This window comes from Chiloscyllium plagiosum, chromosome 22 (assembly GCF_004010195.1).
Source record: "Chiloscyllium plagiosum isolate BGI_BamShark_2017 chromosome 22, ASM401019v2, whole genome shotgun sequence".
NCBI classification, from domain to species: Eukaryota; Metazoa; Chordata; class Chondrichthyes; order Orectolobiformes; family Hemiscylliidae; genus Chiloscyllium; species Chiloscyllium plagiosum.
In genome coordinates, this window is record NC_057731.1 from 9,498,486 (window position 1) to 9,514,454 (window position 15,969).

General features: G+C 40.2%; 1 protein-coding gene across 2 annotated transcripts in view; it reads right to left on the bottom strand.

Moving 5' to 3' along the window:
- Positions 1 to 15,969, bottom strand: part of pcdh15b (protocadherin-related 15b) — a 1,523,107-nt gene that overhangs the window by 71,426 nt on the left and 1,435,712 nt on the right. For both annotated transcript variants that reach the window (XM_043712368.1, XM_043712367.1), the window contains 2 exons: positions 5,783 to 5,998; positions 2,367 to 2,455 (listed from right to left, as the gene is read on the bottom strand). In XM_043712368.1, the coding sequence (XP_043568303.1) occupies positions 2,367 to 2,455; positions 5,783 to 5,998 (305 nt within the window). The remainder of the gene's footprint in view (positions 1 to 2,366; positions 2,456 to 5,782; positions 5,999 to 15,969) is intronic.

Here is a 15,969-nt window from a genome sequence, read left to right on the forward strand (position 1 = left end):
GAGTCCAGAACTAGAGGGCATAGGTTTAGGGTGAGAGGGGAAAGATATAAAAGAGACCTAAGGGGCAACTTTTTCACACAGAGGGTGGTACGTGTATGGAATGAGCTGCCAGAGGATGTGGTGGAGGCTGGTACAATTGTAACATTTAAGAGGCATTTGGATGGGTATATGAATAGGAAGGGTTTGGAGGGATGTGGGCCGGGTGCTGGCAGGTGGGACTAGATTGGATTGGGATATCTGGTCGGCATGGACAGGTTGGACCGAAGGATCTGTTTCCATTCTATACATCTCTATGACTCTATGTGGTTATATGGCCCACATGCTAACAGCATCCAAAATACCAATATTGCCCCGTGCAGAGAAAAGTTTCCTCATATTGACCCTGCCCCACACACCGATACACCAGCCCTGTGCTGATACTGTTTCACATGCTGCTGCCCCTCTTGCAGATGGCATCCAACACACACTGACCATGCTGCAGACAACATTACTGTCTCCGTACCATGATATTATACATAGACTCCCACACATTGATACTGCCCTACGTATTGATAATATCTAGCATACTGAACCTCTCCATCACACCAATACTTCTCCAACATTGTGACTGCCCCTCACACTGATACTGCTCCAATTATTGATATTGTTTCCTACACCAATTCTGAATTACACATGGATACTCTCCAGAATGCTGTCCACTGATAATGTCTCAAATGATGATAGTGCCCTATATGTTGATGAGATGTTGACACTCCTTCTACATGGAGAAAGTGAGGACTGCAGATGCTGGAGTACCAGAGTTGAAAAATGTCGTGCTGGAAAAACACAGCAGGCCAGGCAGCATCCGAGGAGCAGAAGAATCGACGTTTCAGGCATAAGCCCTTCTTTTCAGGAAGGGCTTATGGAATTCCTGAAGAAGGGTTTATGCCTGAAACATCGATTCTCCTGCTCCTTGGATGCTGCCTGGCCTGCTGTGTTTTTCCAGCACGACATTTTTCAACTCCTTCTACATGTTAATGCTGCCTTTGGAAGGAACTAGAATGAGGGAGAAGATTGATGAATTTAATGTCAAACTGGATGCAAAACAAAAAGAAAGAGACAAAGAATTGTCAGATTGAGAATTTTTTTCCCTTTTGTACAAGCTTAAGTATTCTTATTTTTCACACATCCTTCATCTTCACTGAATTACGTCTGGCTATCTCCATCTTTTCCTAACTTTGTCATCTTTTTGTTACTATTTGTCCCAAATAAACAAGCTTAGCTATATGTTCTTGTGTGATATTACCCACTTGAATCTTCAGTCCAGTTTGTTCTATTGTATTCCTGCAAACTACTTGCAAACTTCGGTTTTTGTGGACTTGGTGTTTGTAATCAATCTATAATCTTAATGTTTTAGACTTTGCTTGATTGATGATATATTTGTACAACCTCATTTGTTTCTGCAAGTTGCACTGTGTCATCAGCATACGGCAAGCTTGTTATGTCCTGAGCTCCAATTTTAACCCTGGAAGTACACCTAATTTGCTGAAATCTTGTTGTGTGCACAGATCTAATAACGTTTGTGACATTCAATTAAACATGTCTTATTGCCATCTCCTCCCTTCTAGTCTGAGGCTCACCAATTGCATCTCAACATAGTGTCTGGATAAATCTTGCATTTTTAACCATCAAAGCCACATTACATTAACACATCTATTTGCATTTGTTGCCAAAAGTTATCAAGCACTTTGCATAGTCTATATGCAGGTGTGAATGCACTACTATAATACAAGCATTCAGCAACAGCAACTTATCTTTATACAGAACCCTGAATGTAATAAAATGTCCCAAGGCTTTTAATGCATTTAGCACAGTTTGTGTCTAATACTTCCACTGAAACACGAATCGATGTAAATGAATGATCTCGTGTTTAAAACAGCAGACAAAATAATTTCATAACCTGTTTAAAATTTTGCTAAATTAACAATGGCCAGCAGAAGTATTAAGTTTATATTGTTGAAGCTAATTTATCCACTTTCCTTTCAGGAAGTGAATCTTCCATCTACACCTATGTGGAACTCCAATCTCTCAGAAAGTGTGATTTTCTCTTAACTGCCGTCTAAAATTGCTGTGCAAGTCATTCCGTTCAAGGGCATTTAAGAATGGGCAATAAATGCTGGCCTTTCCAGTGACAGCAACATCCAATCACAGAATTGTTTCAAAAGTCTACTTGAAAAGTAAGGCTGAGCTTTTGCATTTTATATGCAAATTTCATTTTGCAGATCTCAAGAACAATTAAAATATCAGAAATAATTTTAAAGAAACTGTCACTTCCTTCTATCAGACAAATAAATTTTAGACTTTAATGTATGAAAACAGTACAATACCCAATCAACTGATCCTTGTTCTGTTCCACCAGGGTGGGTGGGACATTGGAAACAATCACTTGCATATCCAGTTCATTGACGACAGACACCTGGAGAAAGGACAAATACAATTGTATTGGTTCTGATGGTTTGTTAACTGACCAACCTGTTCCATTCATTTAAGGAACAACTGATTCAGCTTTACTTTAAAAGCTGCATAAACCTCACTGTTTATCAGGTTGGATAACAGACTCAACAAGTTAAAATCACACGCTCAGAGTTTCGCATTTCCTTGTGGGAACTTCAGATGTAGAGAATGAGGCTATTGGCTAATTCTATGCTACAATTTGGTCATGAGGAATGTTTAACTTGGATACAGATTGTCACAACACAAGGTTAAACAACACATTTTGATGAATATAAAGAATATATGGAGACATTCATTTTGTATTCAGAGTATATTGATAAGCACTGCTACTTTTAGGAACAAACAGGAAGTAAACCAATACTCTTTTAAATCAGAAGAAAGAGAATTTTTCTTGCTTATGTGCAAAGCCATCACCATTTTGAAGAGTCTACAAAATCTACGTGTACAGACCTTTTGCATTTTATTAGGGATAAGCTGTTTATTGAACTGTCTGAAAAGTTCAGGGAAACCCATGGTAAACCCATTGATTAGGAACTCCCAATTGTGAACAGGAATATTGTGGTTTTTAACCATGATGACTGCACAGTAGCTCAGTGGCTAGCACTGCTACCTCACAGTGCCAGGGACCCATGTTCGATTCCAACTTTGTGTGGCTGTGCGGAATTTGCACATTCACGTAATGTCTGCGTGGGTTTCCTCCGGGTGCTCCGATTTCCTCTCATAGAGTAAATATGTGCAGGTTAGCTGGACTGGCCATGTAAATTGCCCTGTAGTAGCCAGGGGTGTACAGCCTATGTAGCTTAACCATGGTAAATGCAGGGTTATGGGGATAGGATAGCGGGGGGGGCAGCTCTTCGGATGGTCACTTCGGCTGCAGACTTGATGGGCTAAATGCCTCTTTTTGCACTGTAGGGATTCTATGATTCTAACCAGCCAAACTGTAGGAGCTTTCCAGTACAATAATACTGAGTAAGCCTCTCACTGCTTGCTCATTGAAGATTATCTTGCCTAACACTTGTTGTGTGGTTGAGAAGAGTGCCAATCCGATTTACAAGCCATGGTCCTCAGCAACAATGGTGGACATTACATTCATCAAGCAATGGATCAAGAATCACTTATTGTTTCATAATATCAAAATTGAATTTTCTTTCCCGAGTGTAGACTTAAATAAACTTTCAAGTCAAGTAAAGCAATGTTAAATGCTGTAAATCAAACATGGATTACATGATTGCTGAGTATAACCTCCAGCCATTCGTCCCATTCAACTTTCTTCTAGGTGGTATTGTCTTACGCCGTGTTAGTGGCTCCTGCACAACATTATTTCATTAGTTTTCATGAGGTATTGGTGCACCTTGTCCAATCCACTATGTGTCATCTGCCCATGGAGTATTGCACTGTAATGGGCCATTTTGGTAGAAGATGTGGGCCATTTTTATTGGACTACATTGATGAGCCTTCACCTCCTCCTCACATTCAAGCATCTGAAGTGTTACTTCAGTACATCAAGTGCTTGCCCAATCAGAGTCTTTATTTTTGCCTAGTTTAATTCTAAATATGTGTTGGGTATTCGAATGTGCAAAGATCACAATAAATTTATGACAAGACAACACATGATTAATTTCACAAGAACTCCAACTGTTTTAAATAAAACATAATGGAAGAGGCTGTTAAATTGATCAGGTGAACATAGGATTCAGATATACTTTGAATTCTAAATACATTCAAATGTTACACACCGAAAGCTTGCAGTTTGAAAGGAGTGCATGTGATGTATATTTCATAATACTGATGCACTGAAACTATCCCTCAACCTTTAAAGGAGGCATAGAATTTTGATTTACTAGAGTAGCTTAGTAAAATGTACCTTGAACGTAAAAAAAAGTGAATGAAAGCTAAAAATGACATTTTATTCTAACTCGACTTAAAAAGGATACAAGAGCTGTGGATGCTGAACTGAAATCTTAAATACAATTTAAGATTGTTTTCTTCAGCATTCTTGCTGTGCACACAACTGATTATCTGGCATGATAACAGAGCTTCAACAAGACTACAAATCTGGAGCAATAGACTCCATTGTTAGTGATATCCAAATAATCTGCCTGCCATTTTCTGTGGAAGAAAGACTGCTGGTCAGCTTTCGTGAAGGAAGCAAATGACAATGCGAAATAACTATTTTATTCATTAATCTACAAATTCATCTATCTATCATTTCCAAATACAAATTGGTGCATGAAAGAGATCCTCAGTGCATTGCATTAGACCATTCAACATAAGCCTTCTTGCCTAAATAAAATGATAGTGCGATGTATGGTTACACATGGGGTGACTGTTCAAGTATGAGTAGGATATCTGTTTTAAAGATTTATTTTGAATATGCTTTAATGCTGACTTCAATGGCTGGAAAAGTAAAGGAATAAAGAAAGGTTACACTAAAGCCTGCTACTAAACGAAATTAAATACACAATTTTAAAATAACAGAATACAGTTGACAATAGCCATTACCATCACTCACAATTGAATCAACCACTAATTAACTCAGAGTGCACCAAATAAAGTATGAAATATTCATTTTGATTAACTGACTTCCACAAAGGCATATATATCTGTAACCAATTCCACAAGATGTACAATGGTGAGTCTCCTGACAAAATCAAATGGCATTTAATCTTTATCATAATAGCATAGAATAGTCATTTTTTTGTCACTTGTAATTCTTTACAAAACAAAATGCAGTGAAAAGTGTTTAAGTCGCTATGTCTCGGCACCTACATTAATAACAGAAGTTATAGTTTTTTAAAAGTTGAGACAAAGTCCATTATAATTCAATACCTGGCTTTTGGGTTTGGGAAAAGAGAGGACCACTGCAAGGCTGCCATGCTTGGCCACTGGAGGTTGCCATTGAGGCAGGCCATCAAGAAGTACCATGGATGCGAGACACAGTGGCTCAGTAGTTAGCACTGCTGCCTCACAATGCCAGGGACCCAGGTTTGATTCCACCCTTGGGATACTCTGTGTGGAGTTTGCACACTCTTCCTGTGTCTGCGCTTCATCTGGGTGCTCTGGATTCCTCCCACAGTCCAAAGATGTGCAGGCTAGGTGGATTAACCATGGGTACGCGGGTTCCAGGGACAGGGTAGGGAGGTGGGTCTGGGTTGGCTGCTCTTCGGAGGGTCGGTGTGCAGTCAATGGGCTGAATGGCCTGCTCTGACACTGCAGGGATTCTATGATGATTCTAATCTATTTAAAGATAAAGTAATATATAACTTAAAAAAATCTTTATTGTACTTACAACAACTTGTGCACTACTGCTCAATTCTGTTCCATAGTTGTCTGTTGCAATAACTTCAAACTTATAATAAGACCTTCTCATGTTTCTGAATGTAATTGCTGTCTTGATTGCACCAGTATACTCTTCTATTACAAATCCATCCTTTCCATCCTTTGTGGGTGGTATGATTAATCGGAACCGAGAAATGCTGTAGTTTCCACTATCCTGATCTTCAACCTGTCAATGTACAGAATAATATTTTAAAAAGCCACACCTCACATTATTCACAAAACAATGTTCTGGTACCAGAATGGATGGTCCAGCTATTTTAATGTGTTGTTAAATATTGAAAGAAAATACAGAACCTCTGGTCCATACTTTCACCTGAAATAAGCAGAAGTCATGTTGCCCAGCAATAGTGAAATATTAAGACAACCGTTATTTCCGTTTCTCAAAATATTCTTATTTGGCCCTTCAGCTAATTGGACTAATTGTCAAGGAAGCAAGGTTTGCAATGCAAAATACAAGTAAGTCATGTTGAAACTCATTACGTTCCAGGAGAATGGAATCAATATTTATTATGATGGCAGACACTGGTATATCATTGAAAAATCAAAAGAATTGTGAGGAAAATGACTTCCATTTTTTAGATTAGGTTAGATTACTTACAGTGTGGAAACAGGCCCTTCGGCCCAACAAGTCCACACCGCCCCGCCGAAGCGCAACCCACCCATACCCCTACATCTACCCCTTACCTAACACTACGGGCAATTTAGCATGGCCAATTCACCTGACCTGCACATCTTTGGACTGTGGGAGGAAACCGGAGCACCCGAAGGAAACCCACGCAGACACGGGGAGAATGTGCAAACTCCACACAGTCAGTCACCTGAGGCGGGAAATGAACCCAGGTCTCTGGCGCTGTGAGGCAGCAGTGCTAACCACTGTGCCACCGTGCCGCCCACTACCACCGTGCCACCCACACGGTCTGGATCTTTGGTCTTCACAATTTTGTTTATCCTATCTATATTCCCTATTCACCTGTAATATGCGTTGGACCATTTGTCTTCACCTGTCTTAACTTTGTTTAAATATATGGGCATTTGGGGTCCTGAAGGGGCATAATTTAAATTGCATAAATTAGACGTTTTCTTGCACTGCTTTTATTAAAGTTAAGTGCAGTGCAATAAATTAAGTTATTTGTCTGTTGCTGATGAAACCTGACGTAAATTGCTTTTGTCCTGAAAAGCAGTCAGTTGGACACAAGGGACATTTTGGAGGTCTAATTGAAATAATATTATGATTTCTGATGGCTTATGGAACAGTGGAGCACACTCTTCCCATTTATGTTGTGATACAGAATTTTTACCACATCCCAAGTAGTTAGCTGATGGATCAGTAAGTGACAAAATGTCAATAAATACATCAAAAGCAGGTGACACAGTGGCACTGCCTCACAGCGCCAGGGACCTGCGTTCGGTTGCAGCCTTGGGTGATTGTCTGTGTGGAGTTTGCACATTCTCCCTGTGTCTGCTAGGGTTTCCAAGGGGTGCTCCAATTTCCTCCCACAGTCCAAAGATGTGCAGGTTAGGTGGATTAGCCATGGGAAATGTTAGGTTACAGGGATATGGTAGGGTTTGGGTGGGATGTTCCTCAGAGACTTGTGTGGACTTGATGGGCTGAACCGCCTCTTTCCACACTGTAGGGATCATGTGACTCCTCTATGAAATTTTAAGAGTAAAAAGTCATGACAGCCATACAGGAATAGGTATTTTAGTCCTGAAATCTTGTCTGCCATTCAATATTACGACTGACTTAGCTGAGCTCCATTTATCTACCATAACTCAAGTTCTCTCAATACAATGCAGTCTTGTGAGCTCCAGTGCAGGATGAGGGAGAATTCGGCATTTCTACAACCCTTTGTGTGAAAAGTTATTTTCTGATTTCAATATTAAATGGTCAGGCTCTAATTTGAAGATCTTGCCCCATACCTATCCTTGATTCCCAGCCTAGGAGTATCAGTTTATTTCAATCTACCCTTTAGGATGGTTTTAGCAGTTTGAGCCTGTTGGTCAGATGCCCCATCAAGAATAAATATGACACAGGCGATTGATCCAAACAAACATAGTCACATGTGAAATACAATTGTAAAAATAAGGACTTTGTTTGGAATTGGATTATGCTATCAGTGGCATTGCAAGATATAAAAATCTGGAAATAAAACTTCTGCGTTCAGCATAGCTGGACAGTCCAGTGTCTTCATTGGTGCTGATAAGGCAGAAAATGGAAACATCTTGTTTGCTGAGTGTTATCCTGATGAATCGTCCACGATAATGATTGAAAGAAAATCATTAACGATAATATATTGAGACAAAGTGAGCATATTGCACGGTCAATAAAATTATTATTCTATACGTTACAAACATTGACGCCTTCCAGGCTTAAACATATGTAAACATTCATAGCTTTTGCTACATGAAAAAAATTGCAACTTGCAACATACAAAGCTAAAATGCCTCTCAAAGCCCAAAGTGCAGTCATCACAAGTACTATGACATCCTTTAGTGCCGGATACAACTTATATTTATTTGAAAGCAAAACAATTTTCATTTTGCCTTTGCCCTTTAAAATAAAACAGACAGCTCACAAGATGTTCTGAAGGTCTGAATATTCTTTGTTGAAAGACACTGGGAAAGATAAGTTCATGAGGTAGTGCAAATGCTGAATAATGCATTTCAGGATAAATTGCTTCAATTAACTTCACAAAGGAGATAAGTAATTATCGAAAAAAGGTTCTATTGTCTTTAGCTGTCTTGACAACAACTGTATAGAAATGAGTGGAATTTCAGATTCCTGATGCAGGTTCCTGGTTGGAGAATGGTATGTAACCTGTGTCATTGCAATCGGGAGAACTGGTTAAATAAAATGCCTGTAAGGCATTGAAATAACTAAGATGAGCCCTTTTCCAGGATTTTGAATCCTGGAGCAGAAATCCCATCCTCTGGAAGCTGCCAGCTGATCAGGGTTTGGCAGCTCTACATTACAGGCTGCGCAGGAGGATTAAGTTCTGCTGCTGGTTAATATAGAGACTATTTTGGGATCCCATCCATAGATAGCGGTGAGTGGCACAGATTGGGTTTCACAGGGAGGATGTCATTGGCAATTGAGGGTGAGCAGGTCCCCAGTGATGGGGGTGGAGGATATAGTAGGGCTTGGATACAAGGGCAGGGAATTTGTTTTTCAAAGAATGGTCATGGGATGTGGGCACTTACGACTAGGTCAGCATTTGTTATCATCCCTAATTGTCCAGGTGGATGTTAAGAATGAACCACATGTTGTAAGTGGGGAGATCCACCAGGTTGGGATGGCAGATTTTATTCCCTCAAGGGCATTAATAAATCAGGTGGATTTTTTTTGTTGACCATCAGCAGTTACAAGGTTGCCACTCTTTGGGTTTTTATTTCAGATTTTTATTGAATTCAAATTTCACTGATTGCCATGGTAGGATTTAATCCCACATTCCCAAAACAGTAGTATTACTAGTCCAAGGACATTACCATTACACTGCTGTCTACCAGTGTGTGTGTGTGTGTGTGTGTGTGTGTGGTGGGGGGAATGGCATATGCTATCTCTATGATGGTGGATTAGTGGTGCTGGAAGAGCACAGCAGTTCAGGCAGCATCCAAGGAGCTTCGAAATCGACGTTTCGGGCAAAAGCCCTTCATCAGGAATGGATTTCGAAGCTCCTTGGATGCTGCCTGAACTGCTGTGCTCTTCCAGCACCACTAATCCAGAATCTGGTTTCCAGCATCTGCAGTCATTGTTTTTACCTCTCTGATGGTGACCCATTCCCTTCCCAATAGCAGGTCTCTCGATGGGTGCCTTTGGAACATGCACCTCCTCTGGGCTATCAAACACGACAATGGTTTGCGGGCAGCCATCAGTAGGCACAGGAAACTCATGAGGATTTCGTAGATTCCCTGAGCCACCCTGAAATCCCAGCAGGCTCAAGGTTAATGACCCTTAAGTGGCTCAATTCATTAGCCTAATCAGCCCATTCCTCCGGCTGGCTCATCCATGCTGCTGACCTAATGTGTATTGGCCTACCTGCAAGTGAGGATGGACCGAATGGGGGCCAGTTCACATCTAACATGCTTGGGGCAACTGTATTCAAACTCAGCCAATGGTTTTCTATGAAGCAAGCACAGCCCAAATTCTGCCTGAATTGAGCCAGAAGAGGGCGCTACCACACCAGAAACCAACCAGCAAAGATACATCAAATCTTGACTACCAATGATACCTGAGCAAAGACATAAAATTATATTCAAAGTAATATCTACATTTTGAATTCTCTTGCAAAGTTATCCAGCTTAGAAAAACAGAACTGATACTGTCTTTGCTAGCTTTATTCAAAACAACAGCATACTGGAGAGCTCAGTTAAACTCCAAGGTTGCCACGAAGCTCAGCCTGGCTTCTTTGCAAAAGTAATTTCATCAATTCCATTTCAAGAAACAAAACTAAAGGCTCATTCTCACATTTCTTGATGAATTTGCATATTGTAGCTTTATACTGTCCATTTATTCTCTTCTGCCAAGATATACGATTATTTTAAATGTGATTTATTTTTGATCCTGCTCCCTTTTGTTGTACTTCTTAGTAATTTTGTGATGCATTATTTTAATGTCTAATGAATGCTGACCTATTTGGGTAAATCCTACTATTCAGTTTTAAAATAATATTACTTGTTATTTTTACGTGTGTAAACAATCAACAGGCTAGCTATTATAATTAATGCCTTAATTTGCTTAATCTAAATTTTTAAAATTTTTGTCATATTATCTGTACATGATTTATCAATTCCTTTAGTTGACCAAGAACTTATTTCTTCTTACTGGCCAATTAATGGTCCCCTTACTTTGAAGAATGAAAGTCTTTTTGTTCAAAATTCTTATAGGTCTAAAGTGGATGGATGTAAATAGGGTGCTACCTCTGGCTGGTGAATCTAGAACCAGTGAACAGTAAAAATCAGGCCAATTAAGATTGGGATGACAAGGGACTTCTTCATTCAGAGGGTGAATGTTTCAAATTTTCTGCCCTTAGTGAGACGTGGAACAATACTCCTCTAATTTTGGTTTTGGTGCAGGAACCTCCTCCAAATGTGAAACTCAGAGTGGGCTGTGCAACTCAGAGGGACCACTGATCTTCAAGCACAATAATGAGCATGTACAGAAAGACAACGATGGCTTTCTGGAAACAATGACTTCAAGAATATGGGTTTGGGAATAGCTCACCAACAAGTCATTGAGGTAGATAATCAGCCATGATTTAATTGAATGTCAGAGCAGGCTGAATGAGCTGAATGGCTATGTAGGTTTGTTCAATACATTCACATAGGCTGTATGACCTTTTGATCATTTACTTATAAATTCTGTATTCTCTCTCACTAGCTGCCTGAGGAAGGAGCTCAGGGCTCCAAAAGCTTGTGGTTTCAAAATAACCTGGACTATGTCCAGGTGTCATGTGATTTTTGACTGAATGGCCAACACATGCTTCTCTGTTCCTAACTGCACTCAGTTATGCAAAAACCTAGATTTCATGTCAGGCTTTAAATACATTAGTTACTGGTCATCACCTTGATCTAAAACTGTCCTCTTATAATGTTGCCATTCCTGAAATGCTCAACACATGCTATGTTAAAAAAGTAGGCTCATTTTCTAGGTGCATTCACTGTTGATTTGCAGCCCCTTTTTCAGATAGTCACATACACAATCTAATCTGAACATTTTTAAAATGTTTTCATTTTTTGTGGGATGTGGGCAACACTGAATGGCCAGTTTTTATTGTCCATCCCAAGTTACCCTTGAGAAAGTGGTTAAAGTGGTGGCCTTCTTGAACTGCTGTAGTCCACCCACTGTGGGTTGACCCACAATGCCATTACAGAGGGAATTCAGGATTTTGGCCCAGAGATAGTGAAGGAACGACCATGTATTTTCAAGTCAGGATGGTGAGTGACTTGGAGGGGAACTTGAAGATGATGGTTCCCATATATCATGCTGTCCTTAGCCTTCTCGATTGAAGTGGTCATAGTTTTGGAAGGTGCTGTCTGAGGATCTTTGGTGAATTTCTGCAGTACATCTTATTGCTAGTCCACACTGCTGCTACTGAGCATCGGTGGTGAAGGGAGTGGATGCTTGTGCATGTGGTGCCAATCAAGCGAGCTGCTTTATCCTGCTTGGTATCAACCTTCTTAAGTGTTGTTGGGGCTTTACCCATCCAGGCAAGTGGGGAGTATTCCATCACACTCCTGACTTGGGCCTTGTAGATGGTGATCAGGCTTTGAGGAGTCAGGAGCTGAGTTACTCACTGTAATATTCCTAGCTTCTGACCTGCTTTTGTAACCACTGTGTTTATGTGGTGAGGCCAGTTGAGTTTCTGGTCAATGGTAACCCCCAGAATGTTGATGGTGGGGGAATTATTGATGGGAACACTGCTGAATGCCAAGAGGCAGTGGTTAAATTTTGTCTTATTCGAGATGGTCATAGCCTGTTTGGTGCGAATGTTACTTGCCACTTGTTAGCCTAAGCTGGATATTGTCCAGATCTTGTTGCACTTGAACATGGACTGCTTCAATATCCGAGGCGTCACAAATTATGCTGAACATTGCTGACCAAGTATTGGTACAAAATGTTGGGAACACTCAGCAGACCAAGAAGCATCTACGGAAAGAGAAAAGAAGCTAATGTTTCAGAACTGATGATGTGTCATCAGGCTGCAAGGCTGACTCTGTTTCTACCTTTACACTGCTAACCGACTTGCTGAGAATGTTCAGAATTTTCTATAATTATTTCAGATATCCAGCATCAAAGTAATTTACTTTTGCTGAACTTTTTGGAGAAACTTCCAGACGGTATATTTTCACTGAGTTGTTTTCAATGTTATCAGTCGGTGACTACATTACTTTTTAAAAGGAATTTATTTGAATTGCAAAACACAATGTTGAACGTAGTCTGGGGTTGGAGTGAATCCATATGCTGCTTGGATTACCCACTTGGGTCTGCACAGAGTTTAGATGGTCCATTGGTTTGGTTTAACATAATTTACACAATGTTGAAGATGGCGCGCCTCAGGGATTTGTGTGAAGCTACTGACAAGAACAGCATTAGTGATGTATCAAAGGCAATACATTTCTGAGCAGCTACATTCCAACAAGATTTTTCATGGCTGTAATATGGAGGTCAAATCTGCATTCAATGACTGTCAAGGAGGGGTGGTGGTGAAAGAGAATAATAGTTAATTATACATTTATTCTCTTGTAAAAGGTGGCAGTCAAGCAGAGTTTAGGGCAATGTCTAATGACAGACTATACTATAAAGCTTTCACAAATGATTTATTTTCATTGCAAAACGAAAAGCTCCTTGGCTGCCCGCTAGTCCTCATGGAGAATAACTAGACAGCAAGGGACTGACCTTCTGGATCTAATCTCACATTTTGTTGATCTCACATTGACATCGACATGTGTGCACACTGGAGACCTTCAGAGAAGCCTGACTGAATATGGCAGAAACTTTCATTTTGTAATGAATGCGTATTGATCAAGATGAGGCTGTTGGGGATCTTTATTCATTCTCATTCAGAACCCTGGCTCTAACTGCGTTCCCCCATCCCCCATTCATACTTGGGCAGAGTATATGAATCAGTAACTCACTGAGCCACTAAGGGAGTAATGATATATTTTCATCCACTATTCACGTCTTCTAGATAATGTGGAAGGATCCTTGTTAAAATGCTTTGTCCTTGTTTGACAACTTTTCAAAAACATTTAATGCTGTCTTTTCCCTCAAGCATAGCACCCTAGCAGACCATGATTTGTACATTATTTTGGATGAGTTGTGACTTTTGGAAATTCAGCCAGGCTCATTAGTAAAGGTTAACCACTTAGTTTTAGCTGTTGAAGTGAAAAATGCATTTCTGTGTTGTTCCTATGAATAGCATAATTTAGCACTGGTGGTGATTATCAGGTGGAATGCAAAAATACCATCATTATAGGTCAGCAGTAAATATCAACTATTGTTGCACACAATGCAATTCCTACTCAGTGTTAGAAATTAAAACACTTTGATTTATTTAGACATTACAGGAGGCAGAAGATTAAAAGGCAGAACCCAGTGACGTGTATGAGATGGATAGCGATTTACGCCTACTAGAGTTAATTAGGCCATCTTATCTCACATAAGCAGACCTGCTGTTTCAGGATTTCATTGTTGAGAGAGGGACCTAATCATTTCACAACACCAGATGCCTTGAAATTTCTGACTATATTTAAGTTGACTCAATTGTTTTACTTTCATATCTTGGCAAAAGCGAATTTGATTTAAATTAATGGATTTTGGATAGATGATTGTTTGTATTCATTCAGGTGAAAGATTTTAGTTCATTTTGTTCTTCTTCTAGTCTTTCGGCTTCAGTCAGTTGTAGGGTCCATAAATTTTAGGCTATGCACAGTAAGCTTGCCTTTATTTAACACTGCTGCACTGCATTGTTGTGAGCTCTTCCATATCCTCATGCACCCTTGGAGAACCATAATTTATTTTGGGTTGAACCAGTATTTGGCTGCAGACCAACATCCACAGTAACAGGTTTGATACAGTTGTAGATTATATCGGTTGAACAGCTTGCAGTTTTAATTACCCTAAAGTAAAATCTTAGAAACTAAATTGAGTATTGTTATCTAAATTTTAGCATGATATTAACTCTTTAATTTCCATTATGGTGCAGTTATTTAAAATAAAACTTCGCTCAATAAAATCACAAGCCATTCGATAGTTCTTGTAACTTTTTTCAAATTCATTCATGGGATGTGAGCATTACTGACAAGGTACTTGTTGTGCATTTGTAATTGCCCTTGAGAACATGGTGAGTCATCTTAAAGAGCCCCTGCAATGCAATTAATACACTTGTGGTGTTATTAAGAAGGATTTAGATTAGTGACAGTCAAACAACAGTGCCATATTGCTGAATCAAGGTTTGGTGTGCTGTGGAGGGGAACATGCATGTAGTGATGCTCCCATGTGCCTGCTGCCCTTATCCTTCCAGATGGCAAAGTTTGCCATTTTGGAACAGGCTATTGAAGGAGTCCTAGCGTATTGCTTCTTTGTATCTCATAGATGTCAGACATTGCGCCTTTGAACACCAGTGGTGGGGGGACCAAATATTTCAGATGGTGGATGGGTGTAGCTCATGTGGGCTGCTGTTCCAGATGGGGATGAGTGTCTTTGGTGGTATTTGAGCTGCTGTGGTATTATTAAGGCTGAAGCTGAGAGCACGGCAGAAGAGTGTCCATGGGATCTGGAACTGAGTTGGAAATGTTGGAATCTGAAGGTTCTAAGAAACTGATTTTTAGGATCTATTGGTATTTGGACTGGAACTTTGGAGCTGGATTTGTGTATAAGTAAGTAAAAGCCTATTCGAGCTTTCCTGGTGGAGAAAGGATGAGCCCCTTAATAAGCTCTTTAAGTAGAAAAGCTTCAGGGTTATTAACTGGTGGTAACTGAACATCCTATAACCCCTTCCTTTTCCTACCCCTCCAACAATTCAACTGGCTATTTGAAAATTCAGATCTGTCAAGAATCCCAGCAGAACCAGCCAGACTGTGATTTTGAATTCCCATCCACACCAGGTGCTAACAGAATGACCCTGAGAAAATCCAATCTCTGGAATGGGATGGAGGAAGGTGTTGGATGTATTGAAGGGGAAGTCTGAAACATGAGGGTTACAAAATTGTATTCTGGCCCTATTCAAGACTGGGCTGTGCACCACGCTTCAAAATACTGGGATGTTGAGATTTTTCTGATAATGTGAGACTTGCGGATGTGGAGGGTGTTGGAGCTGTAACAGTGACAGGGCATCAGCATGAAAGAATCTGGCAGACATTAGCCATAACTTTAGATACATCCACAACATATTGCTGATCTTCAAGAACTATTCCTCAAATTGGATTCTATTGTATTAAAGCGTAGCAGGTCAGGCAGCATCCAAGGAGCAGGAGAATCGACGTTTCGGGCATAAGCCCTTCTTCAGGAATGAGGAAGGTGTGCCAAGCAGGCTAAGATAAAAGGTAGGGAGGAGGGACTTGGGGGAGGGGCATTGGGAATGCGATAGGTGGAAGGAGGTTAAGGTGAGGGTGATAGACCGGAGAGGGGGTGGGGGC